Here is a 17,306-nt window from a genome sequence, read left to right on the forward strand (position 1 = left end):
ATTGAACCCCGCCCCTCCGCCACTGAACCCCGTCCCTCCAATCGCCACCAGGACAGAACCCCACTGCTCCTCACCTTGCACCCCACCAACCTCTGGATACATTGTATCATCCTCAGTCATTTCCGCCACCTCCAAACAGACCCCACCACCAGGATATATTTCCCTCCCCACCCCTATCAATGTTCCGGAGAGACCACTCCCTCCGTAACTCCCTCGTCAGGTCCACATCCCCCACCAACCCAACCTCCACTCCCTGCACCTTCCCCTGCAACCGCAAGAAGTGCAAAACTTGCGCCCACACCTTCCCCCAAGGTCCCAATGGATCCTTCCATATCCATCGCAAATTCACCTGCACCTCCACACATATCATTTACTGTATCTGCTGCACTCGATGTGGTCTCCTCTACATTGGGGAGACAGGCCGCCTACTTGCGGAACGTTTCAGGGAACACCTCTGGGATACCCGCACCAACCAACCCAACCACCCCGTGGCTGAACACTTTAACTCCCCCTCCCACTCCACTAAGGACATGCAGGTCCTTGGCCTCCTCCATCGCCAGACCCTGACCACATGACGCCTGGAGGAAGAGCGCCTCATCTTCTGCCTAGGATGAATGTTGATTTCTCCAGCTTCTTTATTTCCCCTCCCCCCACCATATCTCAGTCCGCCCTCTTGACCTGCAATTTTCTTCTTGATCTTTCCGCTCCCATCCCCTCTCTGGCCTATCACCCTCACCTCCTTCCAGCTGTCGTATTCCCAGCACCTTTTATCTCAGCCAGCTTGGCACACCAGCCTCATTCCTGAAGAAGGGCTTATGCCCGAAACGTCAATTCTCCTGCTCCTCGGATGCTGCCTGGCCTGCTGTGTTTTTCCAGCACCACATTTTTCAACTCTGGTCTCCAGCATCTGCGGTCCTCACTTTCTCCATACTTATCAAGGACCCACAGTAGCTGTTCTTTGAATAAGCTCCACATTTCAAGTGTGTCCATCTCCTGCAGTCTCCTTCCCAGTCCTGTGCATCCTAAAATCTTGCCTATTCGGATCATAATTGCCTTTCCCCCAGTTATCCTCTTTCCCTGTGGTATATACCTATCCCTGTCCATTGCTATTGTAAACATAACCAAATTATGGTCACTGACACCAAATTGCTCACCTACCTCCAATTCTAACACCTGGCCAGGTACATCCCCCAGTACCAATTTCAATATGGCATCACCCCTTGTTGGCCTGTCTACATACTGTGTCAGAAAACCCTCCTGCACACATTGAGCAAAAACTGACCCATCTAAACTACTTGAACTATAGTATTCCCAGTTAATATTGGGCAAGTTAAAGACCCCATAACAACTACCCTGTTCCTCTCACTCCTATCAAGAATCATCTTTGTTATCCTTTCCTGTTTCTAACCTCAGCGGATAAGGCCTCAAACATTCTCTCAGCTACTATCACACTACCCTTGATTAACAATGTCACACTGTGCATTCCCCCCCGCCCCCAACACCATCACCATCACCATCATCATCATCTCTGATTTTGCTGAAACATCTAAATCCCAGAACCTGCAACAACCATTCCTGCCCCTACTCTAGCCATGTCTCTGAAATGGCCACAACATTAAAATCCCAGGTACCAACCCATGCTGCATGTTCACCCAACCTTTCGTTGGGCTGCAGCTCGAATGTTTAGTGATTGTCTTGCATTACTTTAAATCTGTAAGTGGGGATGCGCGGTGGAAGAAAGAGACAAAAGCTCAGAGTTCTAAGGTGGGCTTTTCAAAAAAAATCTCTTCATAGCGCAGTTCCAGAATTAATGACCAAACACCACAATCACCAACAGCCATGAGGGGATCTATAAATGACTCCACCACTGACACCATCTTCTCGAAGCTTCCCAAATGCAACCAAACATCTCCAGAGATCAATGCCAGGCTGTCAGTTGCCCACATACCTCCACCATGGTTGCCACCCATTCCTCCCCCGTGGTTGCCATGTCCTCCCCTTCCTCCTCCATGAGGGTGGCCCCGTCCACTGCGACCTCGGAAGTTCTGGTCACCGTTACGTCCCCGACCTCGCTGATAGGGACCTCCACGCATGCCATGTGGGTTGCCCCTCATGTTGTCGTTTGGCTGGTCCCAGTAGCCATCCCTTTGGTGGTGAGGTGGGCCCATCATCCTCGGGCCACCAGGGCCATGGGGAGCTGAATAGAAACAAACATTTTTTTTAAAATCTCAAATCTTCAAACAGCATTCACTTATTAAAATATTTTTATTGAAAAGTATAAATTTTATTACAAATATTACAATACAATTCAAAACAACACAAAGAAAGAGCACCAACACCCAAACCGTCCTCATGTAAATGTATAGAAAAATATTTAAAAACTCCAACTAACTACCTAATAAATAATAACCAACAACTAACTAACAATTAATAACTCAGCTCAGCCAAACAAAATACTCACTCTCAAATATTGAGAGCATTAGTTTTACATATATTCATACATTTGCAGTTCCATCTCTCTGGATACTGGACCCATAAAAAACAATTGTTACAGCTACATAAAAGCATTTATTAGTGTGGCAGACAAATCTGTGTCCAGATATTCCAAAAAAGGGCTGCCATGTCCTATAAGAAATTCTCAGTCTTGTGGTGTACCATGCTTGTGAGAAAATCCAAAAGGATTGTGCTCCATAACAATCTTCCACCAACCCGACAGGCTCAGGGGATTTTCGGATCCCCGACCTAACAAGATATTCTTTCTTGTGCGGAAAGTGAGCATGGTAACAAGTTATTTTCTTATGCACATCTACAGGGAACACACTGGGCAGGCCAAGAGGAGGAAGGATCAGGTCCTTCTCCACCCTTACACCCAAACTCCCCTTCAGTGCACCCGCCACAGCACTCCAGTATGTTTAAGCTTACCACAGGACCAGAGCAAGGGGTAAGAGTGCCTGCATGGTTTATGTACTTCTAAAGAAAAGTAAAGCACCTCTGGTATTGAATGCAGGAACAGAGCCTTAACTATACCTGGGAAAGGTCCTCCTGGTGCTGCAGGGCCACTAGGATGGAAATGAGGCACGTTATTCTGATTTGGAGGATAGCCATTTACTGCTGGCGGTGGGGCAGCCATTCTCTGACCTGCAAGGAGACAGAATCAAGAAAGTGGGAGGATTATTCAATATGTGTTCACAAACATCAACCGGCAGTTCAAAGTCAAGCAAACACTGCCTCAAAACTATTAATATTTGCAGGACAGAAAGGTTCACAAAATAGGACAGTTATCATTCCAACAATCTCTGCAGTGTTAACATTAGATAATCATGTGACAGAAAGGAATAGGAGGACTGTGAAAGTGGAGTTGCAAGTAGGTAGGATAGTGAAGGCAACATTTGGTATGCTTTCTTTTATTGGTCAGAGCATTGAGTACAGGAGTTGGGAGGTCATGTTGCAGCTGTACTGGACGTTGGTTAGACCACTTTTGGAATATTGCGTGCAATTCTGGTCTCCTTCCTATTAGAAGGATGTTGTGAAACTTGAAAGGGTTCAGAAAAGATTTACAAGGATGTTGCCAGGGTTGGAGGATTTGAGCTACAGGAAGGGGTTGAAAAGGCTGGAGCTGTTATCCCTGGAGCTTCAGAGGCTGAGCAGTGACCTTATAGAGGTTTATAAGGTCATGAGGGGCATGGATAGGGTAAATAGACAAAGTATTTTCCCTGGGGTGGGGTGGGGTGGGGGAGTCCAGAACTAGAGGGTATAGGTTTATGGTGAGAGGGGAAAGATATAGTAAGAAAAAAGAGACACCTAAGGGGCAACTTTTTCATGCAGAGGGTGGTGTGTGTATGGAATGAGCTGCCAGAGGATGTGGTGGAGGCTGGTACAAATGCAACATTTAAAGGCATTTGTATGGGTATATGAATAGGAAGGGTTTGGAGGGATATGGGCCGGGTGCTGGCAGGGGTGCTGGCAGGTGGGACTAGATTGGGTTGGGATATCTGGTCGGCATGGATGGGTTGGACCTGTTTCCATGCTGTACATCTCGATGACTCCACGACACGTGGTCTTGTGTGAGGAGGTTGGCAAAAAAGTTCACGGGCAGTGTTAGGCTGAGTGGTCTGTTTCAGAGCTCTAAATATGATGTAAATTAGCATGTAGGCTGAATGGCCAGTTTCTGAGCTGAAACATTTTGTACAAAGTATAAGAAAGCGAAGCTAAACTTACACTAATAAGTGAACTAAAACAAAGAACTAAGGATGCTGCAGATATGAAACAAAAACAGAAATGGCTGGAGAAACTCAGCAGTTGCGACGGCACTGATGGTGAGAAAGTAGTAAGTTCTGATGAAGAGTCGTCAAACTCTAAATGTTAACTGATTTCTTCGCACAGATGGTGGCTGATCTGCTGAGTTTCTCCAGCGATTTCTGCTCTTGTTGCTTTAACAATTGCCCAGTTTAAGATTAAGGTTGTGAGAAGAGAGAGAGCAGTTGTAGGAATACGCTCCGAGAGTTAGTCAAACCTGTGCTAAAGTTAACAGGTTTCAGGGACTGAATGATCTCCTTCCACACAGTGATAAGAGCAAAATTCCCACACTGAGCAGCCAGATGCGGAGTCCCTGAAAGTTATTTAGTCAATGGCCTGTGTATTGATTAAGCATGAAGTTTTACCTACACTTACAGCTGACCAGAGGATAAAACATCCCATGAGCCACTGAGCATGGGAAACTTAGAGTGAATGGCAAAGTCACATGCCTTTGGAAAGAAAATTATACTGGATCGATCACAGGGACAATGGAAAAGAGACGATCTTCTCAGAGTGCAGCAGTGATTACTCTTAATCCAATGCATTCTTTCCAGTCTTGCAGAAGGCCTAGGTATTTGATTCAAAAACAGCTACTGTCTCGTCCATAGGACATTTATCCATTATAAGCAGTGGCGGAGAGAGTGACAGCTAGATATTAAACCATGCAAGACATTCACACATGCACACCCACTTTTGTCCTCAACAATACAATCAGCACAATTATCAGAAATGCAGGCAAAGCTCTTCTCTCAAAATCTGAAACAGCAATTTTCACATCCCTACTGAGGTTATTTAATCAGCAAAGACCAGTGATTCGGATGGTTTCCCCCATTTTCACCGACTGAGTCAGCAGAATAAGGCATTACCAAACTTAGCAGGATTCCATTCCTATCACAGTGAGGCAATCTGCAGATTAAAAGTATGTATGGTTCACTGCCAAAGACAGGGGGTGATATTTATAGATGGGATACCTTGTGGGGCTTGATTCTGCAGTGGTCCAAGCAGCTGTTTGATTTTATCAGAGAACTCTGGCTGTTTGACTAACTCTTCAATGGGTTTTTGATTGCTCTGTAATAATAGAGAACACGGATTAATCTATAGCTCCAACAAGTACCCTTTACTTCACAAGACCATATATTTCACAGCACCTTAGGTCACAAAATCTCCTTTATAAAATTAGTTATTTTACAATCCCTATGCTTCAACATCAAGATCCAGACTGCATGAACAAGCATTCAAATAACTGAAATGTGTAACTTGGATCTAGGCCCAATCAACTAGTTGCTAAATAATATCATGGAATCCAACAATTTGAAACTTCTAGATCACCTGCAATGTAGCACAACCATTATACTGTGCTGGAGAATCAACATCCTGGCATTGACAAGTGAGAATGCTACCAATAAAGCAAAGCTACTTGATCTGAACTGTACGTAGAGTGCTACGTGAAGCATCAAATTTCAGATGATCCAAGTCAAATGTTGCAAAATGTAACCCAGGTAAAATAAATTTAACCAGCTGCGCTACCTACCATAAGGGAGGTGAGCAACTCCTGGACGTTGATGCTGGTGTTGGAATTTGATCCAGATTGCTGGTTCTTCACTATGCCCATACTGCCCATCAAGTTGGCCAACACTGGAGGCAGCTTGGAGCTTCCTGAACCATCAGGAGACTGAGAAGCCGCGACTGTTTTCATTGGCTCCTCATACGTGGTGTCCTCTATGCCATTCTCCTAGGGAGAAAACAAACATCACAGTGAAGGGAAAGGCTTTCAACAGGTATTAAATCACAACAACTCAACACAAAAACAATCCTGACAAAATTCTTCCTACGCTCTTATAAATGTCTGTCTGTCATTGCCTGCATGCGAGCATCTTTACCTTGCACTCCCACTTGAGGGAAGAGAAAATGGAGTCTTAGCACATCATAAGAACAGGAGTGACAAATTTTAAATCTTGGACAAGGGCCCAGGGCTTTTCGGGGGAGGAGGGCAAATTAATTAGCTGCCTGAGGGGGCAGCAAGCAGAGACAATTAACAATCTTAAAAAAAGGAAATTAGATAGGTACGAGGACAATAAAACTTGCAGTGTTACAGAATAGAATCGAACAGATTGGATTCTGTGCATGGACTCAGAGGGCTGATTGGTAGTCACATACCATAATGATCAAGAATTAGTTAAGGTGGAAAGAGTGCATAGGTGAATCTAATCTCATATCTCAAACTTCCTTCACTTTCAGCATACTTGGCACAAATCTTGAGAGAGATCTTGAGGGTGGCCTAGCTCAGCAGACCACAACAGAACTTGGTTCACTGGAGACTATTTCCTCAGTTTTCACAGTAAAAACATGCAGAAGAGGCCAAGATATACTGGATTAAAAATCACAACACCAGGTTATAGTCCAACTGTTTTATTTGGAACCACCTGATGAAGGAGCAGCGCTCCAAATGCTAGTGCTTCCAAATAAACCTGTTGGACTATAACCTGGTGTTGTGAGATTTTCAAACTTTGTACACCCCAGTCCAACACCAGCACCTCCAAATCAAGATTTACTTATTAAACTATCTGCAAGGCCAGTGGAAGCAGATTAAACTTCCGAAAGGAAATCAGATGAGTACTTGGGGAAAAAAAAGTCGGAGAAAATTGCAGAGTAGTGGGGAATACAGCAAAGAGGAATGAAGGACTATTTGAAGAGCTGAAATAGCTGACAGAAGCATGGGCTGAAGGACCACCTTTAGTGTTCAATAACTGAAACTGAGATTACAAAACAAAATACAAGAATAAACACAGGATTACATAAATTGAAATTCTCCTAGGATACCATATGACACAAAAGGAGCAACTTTCCTCAGCAATTATTGCAAGTTATTTTAACTGATTGAGGAGACTTACATCATCCAAAGGAATGATCTTGGGCGGAATAGTTTCATAAGACTCAGCATCAGGCTCATGAGGACTCTCTGGAACACTGAGAATTTAAATGCAATTAGATTGTCATGAATGAAAAGCATAGGCACAATAAGGTGAATAAATAAATATACATTTTTTGAAACTGGCTTATTTAAAAAAACATCATCGTTAGGTATGTCTGACTGACCCCCCAGCATGAACTTTCATTATAGTTCTGCACAGGTTGACAAGCTCAATACTTAATGAGGTTAAGTGCACACAGGACTATATTTAGGCTTCAAATACCTACTTTGGATAAACATGACATCTACATTTACACACTATACTTTAAACAGTTTTTCACTGTCACTACGTACTTTATCAGATGCAATGTATAGTATTATTTCCATGTACAGAGAAAACGTACTAGCATAGGATGAGTGACTCCAGTATTAAGGAAACATTTAAAAGTAGCAGCAGGGGAAATTCAATAGTGATGTTTAAAAGCATCTTTTTGACATGAGAAATGATAAGGTACATTTCCAACAAGTAACAAAGTAGTACAGGAAACTAAAATAGCAAATAAAAGTCTTACAAACAGTTTTGACAGGAAGGGAATTTAATGCAAATGCACTGCTTGAAAGGGCAATAGATATAGAATCATTAACTTGCCAAAAGGAATCAGATACAGTAAAAACTTGCATGGGAGTTAGGAAAGTAGTGTGGGAAAGGGACTAATTGGAAATCAGCTTCAAAGAGTGCAGAGGCACAACTAGCCATTGTGCAACACTGTAGGGTGGCAATCAAGGTGCGTAAACCCGAAGACTGTCGCCGCAGCTTTTAGTGCAAAGTTTACACTTTTCATACTAAACAGTATTAAAGCTCTAAATATCCTCTTATTCAGCTGGATTCATGAACACTGGTTCTTTGCTTTCTTTCCTGTCTCATCAATTCCCAAGTTCTTGTGCATATAACCATCCCACTGGACCCCCATGTACTTCATAGTATTTCATAACATACTTCATACCCAAGGTCCTTCACATTCCTGAAAGGTAGGTCAAAAAAGCTATCTGGCCACCAGAGGGATGACTGCTGAGAAGTGCATAACCTACTCAAGGCTGGATTCCTAGCACATTGACAAAGAGTTTTGCTTTTATACTAGAGAACTTTTGATCCAGATGTAACTATCATCAATCACTGTTATCAAGTAATTTTGGTTTGTCTACTTCCCCACGAAATCCAATTATACAAAACCATTCGAAGCTTCACCATCCACCCATCAAGAAAGGGGAAGAAGAAAACCAATTTGCAGCAAGAACATACCAGTCCTTGGAGAGGAAGATTTCCTGCAGAATTCCTTTCTCCCGCTCCTCCTGAATGTACTTCTCTTGACTGTTACTGCCCCTTTCTGCTAGCTGGGGACCCAAATCGATTAAAACTGGGCACGTCCACGGAATCTTCTCCTCCATTGTATCATGGCTCAACCTGCGAGCAGTCTCAAATGCCTGCCGATCCATCATCATTTCTCGCTTGGCAGCTTCGCCAAAGTCTTTAATCTTGTTCACATTAACTGAAAGAAATCAATTTACAAAATCAGCCAAAAAAATAAAACAAAACCCCAAAATAATGTGACCAACAGCATGGAAGAAAAGTACTTAATTCAATTTGACTGAACACAGATCAACAACTTTAACCTCAAAAAAAAGAGAAAGCAGAGAAGAAACTGAAACCCTTTCAAACCAAATTAGATAAGGGAAACTGACAAATGAGTCAAGCTCAAGATTGATACCAGTCAACCAAGCACTATTAACTTAAGGAAAACTTCACATAACACCCAATCATGTCCATGCTTACACCAGTTATGCAGAAAGAACATACTCAGTCTTGGCTTGTCAGGTTAAAAGTAGTCAGTATTTAAAGGAGAGGAGCCCTTACTCCCTCAATCAAGCACATATCTTACCCCTCTCTGTTTCATCTAGTTCAAAGTAGAAATACTCTCGCAGCTTGGACTCTTCACGCCATGACACAGTCTTCCTTTTCTTTCCCTTTCTTGTCAGCTTGGCCGCTTCTGGCACTGCTTCTGGTGGAGAAGGTTCAGCTACTGGTGCAGCTGCAGCCACTGTCGTATCCTCTTCAACAGCTACAAGTTAGGAGAAACATAATCAACGTCAACGACACTCAAACACAGCAGTTTGAATTCTTCAGTACAGGTAAAGGAGGCAAATGAAAAACAGATCTTGGGAACAGAGCAGAAAAAAAAAATACTTGTGTGTAGGAGATATTAGCTTTCCTTCTGGATATTTTGAACTGACCTGTTCAGACATGTTACAATAAAATCTGGGGCAAGTGGGACTTGAACACAGAGGTGCAGAGATAGAGATACTGTATTGCACAGGAGTGTGTGAAACCTCATCTGCTGCAGTGGGGTTTGAACCCACTCATTACTTGGGTCAGTAGTAATGGGATTTCTGATTTACAAGTCCAGCACTATTACCACCATACCATTACCTCTCCATGTGAGAGACTAGAACACAGACCTCTAGGCTCAAAAAGGTAGGGACAACTGTGTCACAAGACCCTCAGCAACTGCATTTAGTATTTCAGGCAAACTTCCATCCAAGTACAACTGTTCTTCTATAAAGAGTTAGTTGCATTCTTGCGAGACCTCATGTTATACAAAGTCACGCAACAGTCATAACACGGCTGATGGGAAAAATAAGATTGGGGCGGACCACCAATAATCAGTAAATATATCAGTAAAAACTGAAACAAAAATAGTAGTTAGTCTAAAACAAATAATAGCACATTCTAAGTAAATGTTAAAATCATAATGATTTTAATGAAATAATACAATAAAAATTTAACACTATAACCTTGAAAAACTGGAAGAGAACTTGAAGGGGTTTGAGTTTGCTGAGTTACAGTACTGTATTAAAACAGGGGCTGAGGTTCATCATCACCATCATGGTGTGGTTGGCTGTGGTTCATTGTCCTCAAACTGTTTCTTGGGGTTGGCTTAAAGAAGGCATCTAGCTTTTGCTGCTTTGCCATCTTTCTTCTTTCATGAAGCAGCTGTTCATAGGGTGCCAGATAAGACTTTATGCCACATTCCTGAAGGGCCTGTGCCCGAAACGTCAAATCTCCTGTTCCCTGGATGCTGCCTGACCTGCTGTGCTGTTCCAGCAATAAAGTTTCAACTTTATGCCATGAACTGCTATCCTGCTTAGTTCTGCATTATGGTCATTGCCTTCTTAGAGCTGCAACTACTTCTCAACTTTCCTCAGGATAGAAGGCAAAAGGGTAGAGAAAAGCTGTCCTTGTGCTACATCCTGGACTTCATCGTCTTCATCTTCAATTTCCCCCGCAGCAACAATTGGTTGTTGATCAGCTGTGGAGATGTCTTCACGATGGAACTCAAGCAACTCCTCAATATCCTCAGGCTCCACTTCTTCAAATCCAACTTGCTTTGCAAGAGAGCGACAATGTTCTTTGCTTGCTGGAAGCTCCACTGATGGTTCAAACGCCTTTAAAATCATGAAGAAAATCTGGTAGAAGCTTCCACCAAACTGCATGCAAGCAGTCCTCACTGACATCACCCCAGGCTTCCACAATGATGTCTTGAAATCTAAATTGTTCTTCCTACAATAAATTTCTGAAAACATCCTTGAAAACATCAACAATAAGGTCAGAAAAAATTTGCCTCTGTCATCCTAACTCTTTTGCTTGACTGGAAATAAACACCTGCAGTGGATTTAAGGTACCTTGTCAAGGCTTGCAGGTTAGCAGAATGGTACACCACCACAGGCTTAAGCTTTAAGTCTCCACCAGCACTGGTATCCAACAAACAGTCATAGGATCCTTTGCAGCCTTAAAACCTGCAGCATATGCTTCATTCTTAGAAATGTAGGTTCTGGATGGCATTCACTTCCAGTATAAACCGGTTCCATCCAAAATGAAAATTCAATCTCAGGTATAGCCTTCTTCCTCAATCATTTCTTTTCAGCACGGGAGAAAACAATAGGACACGTTCCCAGTCTGCATTGGCAACTTCGCCACATAACTTCATGTTATAAAAAGCATAGTGGTTCTTAAATCCAGCAAACTAGCCACTACTAGCCCTGAAGGCAGGCACATCTGCAGGATATTAAGCTTTTTTCTTTAGATCCTCAAATTGATAATGCTTTCCACTTTATGGTGAGAAAGTGGCCCCAGACCACTTTTTGGATTGATTTTCTATTCACACACTTAGAAGCTGCTCCATCTCAAGTTTCTTTGTTCGTGACCTCACAGACTTGCTAGCACTTAGACTTATTCCAGCAATGCAGCTTGCTTTACTTCTTTCCACATTGTCTCTAATGATGTGTAGCATAGACTCATGTTCTTTCATTATGCTCAAAATACTTTATCACATCTACTTTCTGTTCAAGTGTTATAGCCTCTCTTTTATGGTCACCACCCATGTTTTCACCTGGGATGGTTCTTGTCACATTTGTGCAAATTTGCTCTTCCATGTTCACGGAAAACACAGTGAGATTTGCAAGAAACAAGGTTGAACGTAACTGAGTACAGCACTGTACCTTTCGCGAGGCACTTCACCACAAAGCATGCAAACTGAATTACTACGTGATGCAAATCCAGTCCTCAGGACACTGCAACACCTAGTGCAAGGGATGGAATTGCTTAATAGCCAATGAGAGTTTGCGTTTTTAAAAAGGTTGTTCCCTAATTCACCAATTGCACTGATGAAACACACGTTACAGAAGAATGGTCTAATCAGGCCAGAGTCTGCTTTGCTTCAGATGTCAGACAAGATTGAACATTTTCAGGCTAGTACTGTCACAGGAAGCTTGGTGTTCTGCTCCCAGATTATCTCCCATGAGAACAAGTGGAGTGAGAATCTCAGAAGAAAGAAATGCAATCAGATAGCCTGAGGTTCTACTGTTTCTAACTCAAATGCTAATTACAATAAAAACAATAAGAGTCATAACTCACATTTAACACCATACCCAGAAATCAAAAATTTGGAATCAATACAAGATGGTCACTAATTAACCCAATACAGGACCTAAGAGAAACTTTTCACCCACAGAGTGGAAGCTGCTGACACTACTTAGTTGAGGTAGTTTGTATAAACAGCTTTAAAAGGGAAATTAGGTCAGTATGTGAGAGAAAGAAAGCGAGGATATGCAGATAAGGTTACAAAGGCTCAGTTGAAGCACAAAGACCAAAATAATTTGGATTGAAGAAGTTTGTTTCTGTGCTTTTCCAGCAACACATTTTCAGCTCTGATCTCCAGCATCTGCAGTCCTCACTTTCTCCTTGTACATTCCATACTACAGCTCAGTGAAAATGTCATCTTGGGGGTAGGTAATGGACACAATGAAATGGGATCTGTCTACTTCTGTCATCACTGGATAGCAATAAGGACAAAACACAAAATGCCAGGAGGTGCCCAGTCTTAGTGACTTACAGAAGGTAAAGTTCATAATTGATGTGTTGTTTACTAACAGGATCATCAACCTTCATGTGGCTAAAACATCTGAAGCACTGTACAACCATTACAACGAGACTTACTCATCTCCACAGGTTCAGACACTTCCTCCAGTGGCACAGGTGTACTAGGTCTCTCCACTTCCATAGGCTCAGCGATAGCAACTTCTGGAGAAGCAGGTTTGGTGCTGATCTGTTCAGGACTCGACTTTTGATCAAAAGGATTGGACTGAATGGAAGAGAGAAATGATAAAAAGTTAAACCAAAGGGTTAAAGACCCTTTTTAGAAAGTAAAGCAATAATATTCACAACAATTACAGAGTGCTCTGACTGGACAGCAGCTTGCAAACAGATTTGCAGATAAGGGTGTTTATACCCATATTATTACACAATCCCCATTTGGACTTAATCATCTTTTCACGAACCCAATTTTGGAGCACCCACTGGATATTTAAAATGCTAACAAAACAACTGACTTTGGATTTTTAAAAATCAGAAGTGACCACTGGTTCAACAAGCTCATACTTATATGATAACCAGACCTACTTATGCCCGAAACGTCGATTCTCCTGCTCCTCGGATGCTGCCTGGCCTACTGTGTTTTTCCAGCATCACATTTTTCAACTCTGGTCTCCAGCATCTGCAGTCCTCACTTTCTCCTACTCTCAGGAGATCATATCCAAATGCCTCTCAATACCCTTTTATACTATGTCCTCCCATAATCTTATTAGCTGAGTAACAATATTGCTTGACTTCTCTTCATAGCTTCATCTGTGAGCCCTGATGGTCTAAACCGCCACTTGTGAATAAGCCACTGCATTTAACTGTGCAACTTTGTGCTTCAGTCAGATCACCTTAATGGGCAATGACTTGAATAATTATGGTTTACAAATGCAATCTCAGAAACCCAAACCCATTCTCCAACATTAATACATCCATTCCAAGAAATGCAGAATTTATTACCAGAACATGCTACAACAAAAAGCACTACTTCTTACTGCCAAATGTTGAAGCTTATTATCACTGACATTTCTTCCATTTGGCAGGCCATTTCAAAGCATACCAAACTCAAGTGTCAAATTAAAAGTGGATCTTAGTAATGGACTTCAAAATCATGCTTCTCAATAAAAGATATAGAATTTTGTTTATAAACTTTTCCCTGCACAAACTTGTTTCTGTAAGCATGACCAACAGTTTTCTACCAATAAACTGTGCAACTTTACGATAATCTCCACCCTTAACTTGTTCAGTGTTTGAACGAATGAAAGGGAAGCTTGCACCTTAGTACCTTGACACTAGTTGGGGAAGTGATCTTCTTCTTCTTCTTGATTTTTAGTCCATGCACGGGGGCGGAGTTGAGTGCCTCTAGAAAATCAGTACTCTCAATGGCTACAGAAATATGAGCAAAGTGTCAAGTTAGAGCTTAAGCGCCAATAGAAACACTCAGAATCCAAAATTCTTTCAACAAGATAACCCAGAGCCCAACTCTCTCAGGACAGTTCTACACAAATGTAATTTGTTGTGCTTTTTTGTTTTACTGGGACCTCTAGAGCATCAGTCCCCCTCACGTGGCTGGAGGGGAGAGCAGACACAAGTGAGCACAGTTAAACAAAGCATCCATTCTCAAGATATTGCCAGCACATGAAAGTGCTATGGGAGGACAGGGTCACCTGGAGCTTCAAATAATGACGTGATACAGAGTTAAGCACCAGCAGGTGTTTGGTGCTCGTGGAACTGCATCCTCAACAACCACTCACTTTTTCAGGTGAGAAGCAAATTGAAAACGGAGACTTCTAATTTTCAAAATACTCTTACTTACGCTGGGGAGGAATAATTTTAACTTTAATTTCCTTCGTAGTGTTGGGTGTCACGTTGAGCGGTTTGTATTTCTTCTCCATGTGTGGTGCAGAGCTACTTGTTAGAGATGGGCTAGGAATCAACAAAAAACAGGATCATCAGTCGTGAAGCGAATTTAGGTTTACTACTAAAATGTCTAAGTGGCAGCATGGATACAAAGATGGCTCTATCAGTGACACAAGAGCAGCAAGCATTGTGGACTTTGAGGAGGCTAGTGAGCCCTGAAGGCAGCGCAGGCAGGCTGGCGGAATCCCTACAATGTGGTAAGAGGCCACCTGGCCCATCGAGTCTGCACCAGCATTCCACCTAGACCACTCCAATAAGCCCACCCTACCCCTAACCCCACATTTACCATCAATACTCTACCTAGCCTATACTTCCCTGGACACTGGGGCAATTTATCACAGTCAATCCACCTATCCTGCACATTTTGGCACTGTGGGAGGAAACCAGAGCACCCGGTGGATCTGACGCAGGCACAGGGGGAATGCGTGTGGAGTTTGCACAACCACTCAATGCTAGAATCGAACCCAGGTCCCTCCAGCAGTGATTCTGCGTTACCATGCAGTCTTTGAGCAGACATATGACGTTGAAATTTAATGCAGAGGTATGACATAATACATTTGACAGGAAGAAAGAGGAGGCAATAGGAGATAAAGGATCCACAACAGGAATATGAACAACTGGTGATATTTGTGTATTGGTCAAAGACAAGTTGAAAAAACAGTTAGTGAAGCTGTATAAATGGAGGTAGAGAGTACAAAAACAGGGGAGTTATGGTGATCTTAAAAAGAAGTTTGAAAAAATACTTTATAGCATGTTCAAAACCATAAGGTGTCTGGGCAGTACGTGGAGAGAAACCGCCCCCAATAACAGAAGGGTTGAAAATCATAGGACATGGATGCAAGATAACTGGCACATGAACTACTGGCTATACGAGGAAACACATTTTTATGCACATGGTTGGAATCTAGAATTTACTGCTCGAGAGGTTGGAAGGAACAGATTAAGTCACAGAATTTAAATGGGAACTGCACATGAACCTAAAGTAACACATTTGCAGAGTTTGACATAATGGGCAAGGGAACAGTTCTAAGCCAACGTTGCATCGGCAGGGTATCAGCACGGACCAAAAACAAGCTAAATAGTCGGAGACAGCAAGGAAGGAAAACCGTGGCTGAGCTCTACCATAAGATGCACTTTAAGCAATACATGGCTCATGTCCCCATTGGGCATGAGTTCCCATGGATTTGGATGGGTACATGAATAGGAAGGGTTTGGAGGGATATGGGCCGGGTGCTGGCAGGTGGGACCAGATTGGGTTGGGATATCTGGTCAGCATGGACGGGTTGGACCGAAGGGTCTGTTCCATGCTGTACATCTCTATGACTCTATGACAGTACTACACTGATCCACCCAGTCCAACTCAAAACATATTTCAAAATAATCTGCATGGAGCTAGCACTCATACCAGCATGAGAACAGTCACTTATTTTTGCATATTTCTCTTGGAAGTACATGCAACTCTCTCAAGTGTCTAGCTGCTAGGAGTATGCTGTATCTTACCACGCTGTTGCATCTGGCCATACAATAAATGGTGCTATTACAAAGTGGTCTTACCTTGGTCTCTTCAGAGGTGTTGGCTTAATGTTGTACTTGTCGGAAATTACTGGGCCAGAAGAACTCTTCTTTGGCAGAACAGGAACCTCCATTTCCAGGCCTGCAAACAGTTAGAAGGAAGGCGATGGTCACAATAACAGCAACAGAAGTAAGGAGTTACCAACTGGCAACTCTTTAAAAGCAAGGTGAATCACAAAAGACTGGATCTGCATTTCATTAGGGAATGACACTTGCTTTTTTGCAGAGGTAGGTGACCTCTTCTTAAAATTCAAAATATTAAATCAAAATTCTCTTTCAATAAATTATGTCAAATGGAGTCCTGAAACAAATGTGCAAAAATAAAGCATGCACCAAGCATTCTCAGCACTTATCTGCGGATAACATCAGACATAAAACTGAACTAGAGTGTGAAGAATCAAGCAACAACAGGCGTAAAACATGAGTGGAAAAAGAAACAAGTCAAGCAGCAGTAAGGCTAGGACAATGATTGTTTTAAGGGAGATTAATGCATTACAAGTGTATGACTACATGTGATACCCACCTGTTGATCTGAACTTGGCGTGACTGGGTGCGGTTGTCCGTAGCGACTTGGGCTTCTCTCGTTTCTTCTCCAATGATTCCTCTTCCTTTGTCTCCACTCTGAGATCTGATTTGGGATCTGGGACTCGCTCAGAAACTGGCGCTCGCATCTTGCTTTCATCTTTCTTTTCATCTTTCCGCTTCTTCCTCTCTGGCTGTTTATCTACAGGATTTAAAAAAGAAAAGCACTAAAAAGGTTAACCTAGCAAGTTCTTTACATGCTCGAGAAGAGGTTGCAGATTTAAATATTAGACTAAACCAGCTCCACTGCCCAAATTATCTTTCTTCTTTAATCAGAAGCACTCGCAGTGATTTAAAGAAGTGATTACATCGCAGTCAAAAGTAAGTTTCACTATAATTTTCTGATGACCCATTTATACTGATTAGTCTAGATTCAACAAGGAGAAACCCAATCATCTCCCACAGAAGATGGGCACCAGAATGGCTGCCAGATACCTAAAGATTTCACTAGTTGATAATGACTTTATAGGTAACATTAAGTTTACACATTCTCTTACATTTATCGGTCTAAGATTTTATTGTTAAAAACACATAAAATTAATAATACTAAGCATC

General features: G+C 42.3%; 1 protein-coding gene across 4 annotated transcripts in view; it reads right to left on the reverse strand.

Annotated features, from left to right (window-relative positions):
- Positions 1–17,306, reverse strand: part of ppp1r10 (protein phosphatase 1, regulatory subunit 10) — a 39,166-nt gene that overhangs the window by 6,505 nt on the left and 15,355 nt on the right. For all 4 annotated transcript variants that reach the window (XM_043678028.1, XM_043678025.1, XM_043678027.1 and 1 more), the window contains 12 exons: positions 16,693–16,893; positions 16,152–16,251; positions 14,494–14,603; positions 13,963–14,063; positions 12,759–12,903; positions 9,145–9,324; positions 8,508–8,754; positions 7,188–7,263; positions 5,828–6,028; positions 5,268–5,364; positions 3,028–3,138; positions 1,949–2,197 (listed from right to left, as the gene is read on the reverse strand). In XM_043678028.1, coding sequence (XP_043533963.1) covers positions 1,949–2,197; positions 3,028–3,138; positions 5,268–5,364; positions 5,828–6,028; positions 7,188–7,263; positions 8,508–8,754; positions 9,145–9,324; positions 12,759–12,903; positions 13,963–14,063; positions 14,494–14,603; positions 16,152–16,251; positions 16,693–16,893 — 1,818 coding nt within the window. The remainder of the gene's footprint in view (positions 1–1,948; positions 2,198–3,027; positions 3,139–5,267; positions 5,365–5,827; positions 6,029–7,187; positions 7,264–8,507; positions 8,755–9,144; positions 9,325–12,758; positions 12,904–13,962; positions 14,064–14,493; positions 14,604–16,151; positions 16,252–16,692; positions 16,894–17,306) is intronic.

The sequence above is a fragment of the Chiloscyllium plagiosum genome, chromosome 37 (genome assembly GCF_004010195.1).
Source record: "Chiloscyllium plagiosum isolate BGI_BamShark_2017 chromosome 37, ASM401019v2, whole genome shotgun sequence".
NCBI classification, from domain to species: Eukaryota; Metazoa; Chordata; class Chondrichthyes; order Orectolobiformes; family Hemiscylliidae; genus Chiloscyllium; species Chiloscyllium plagiosum.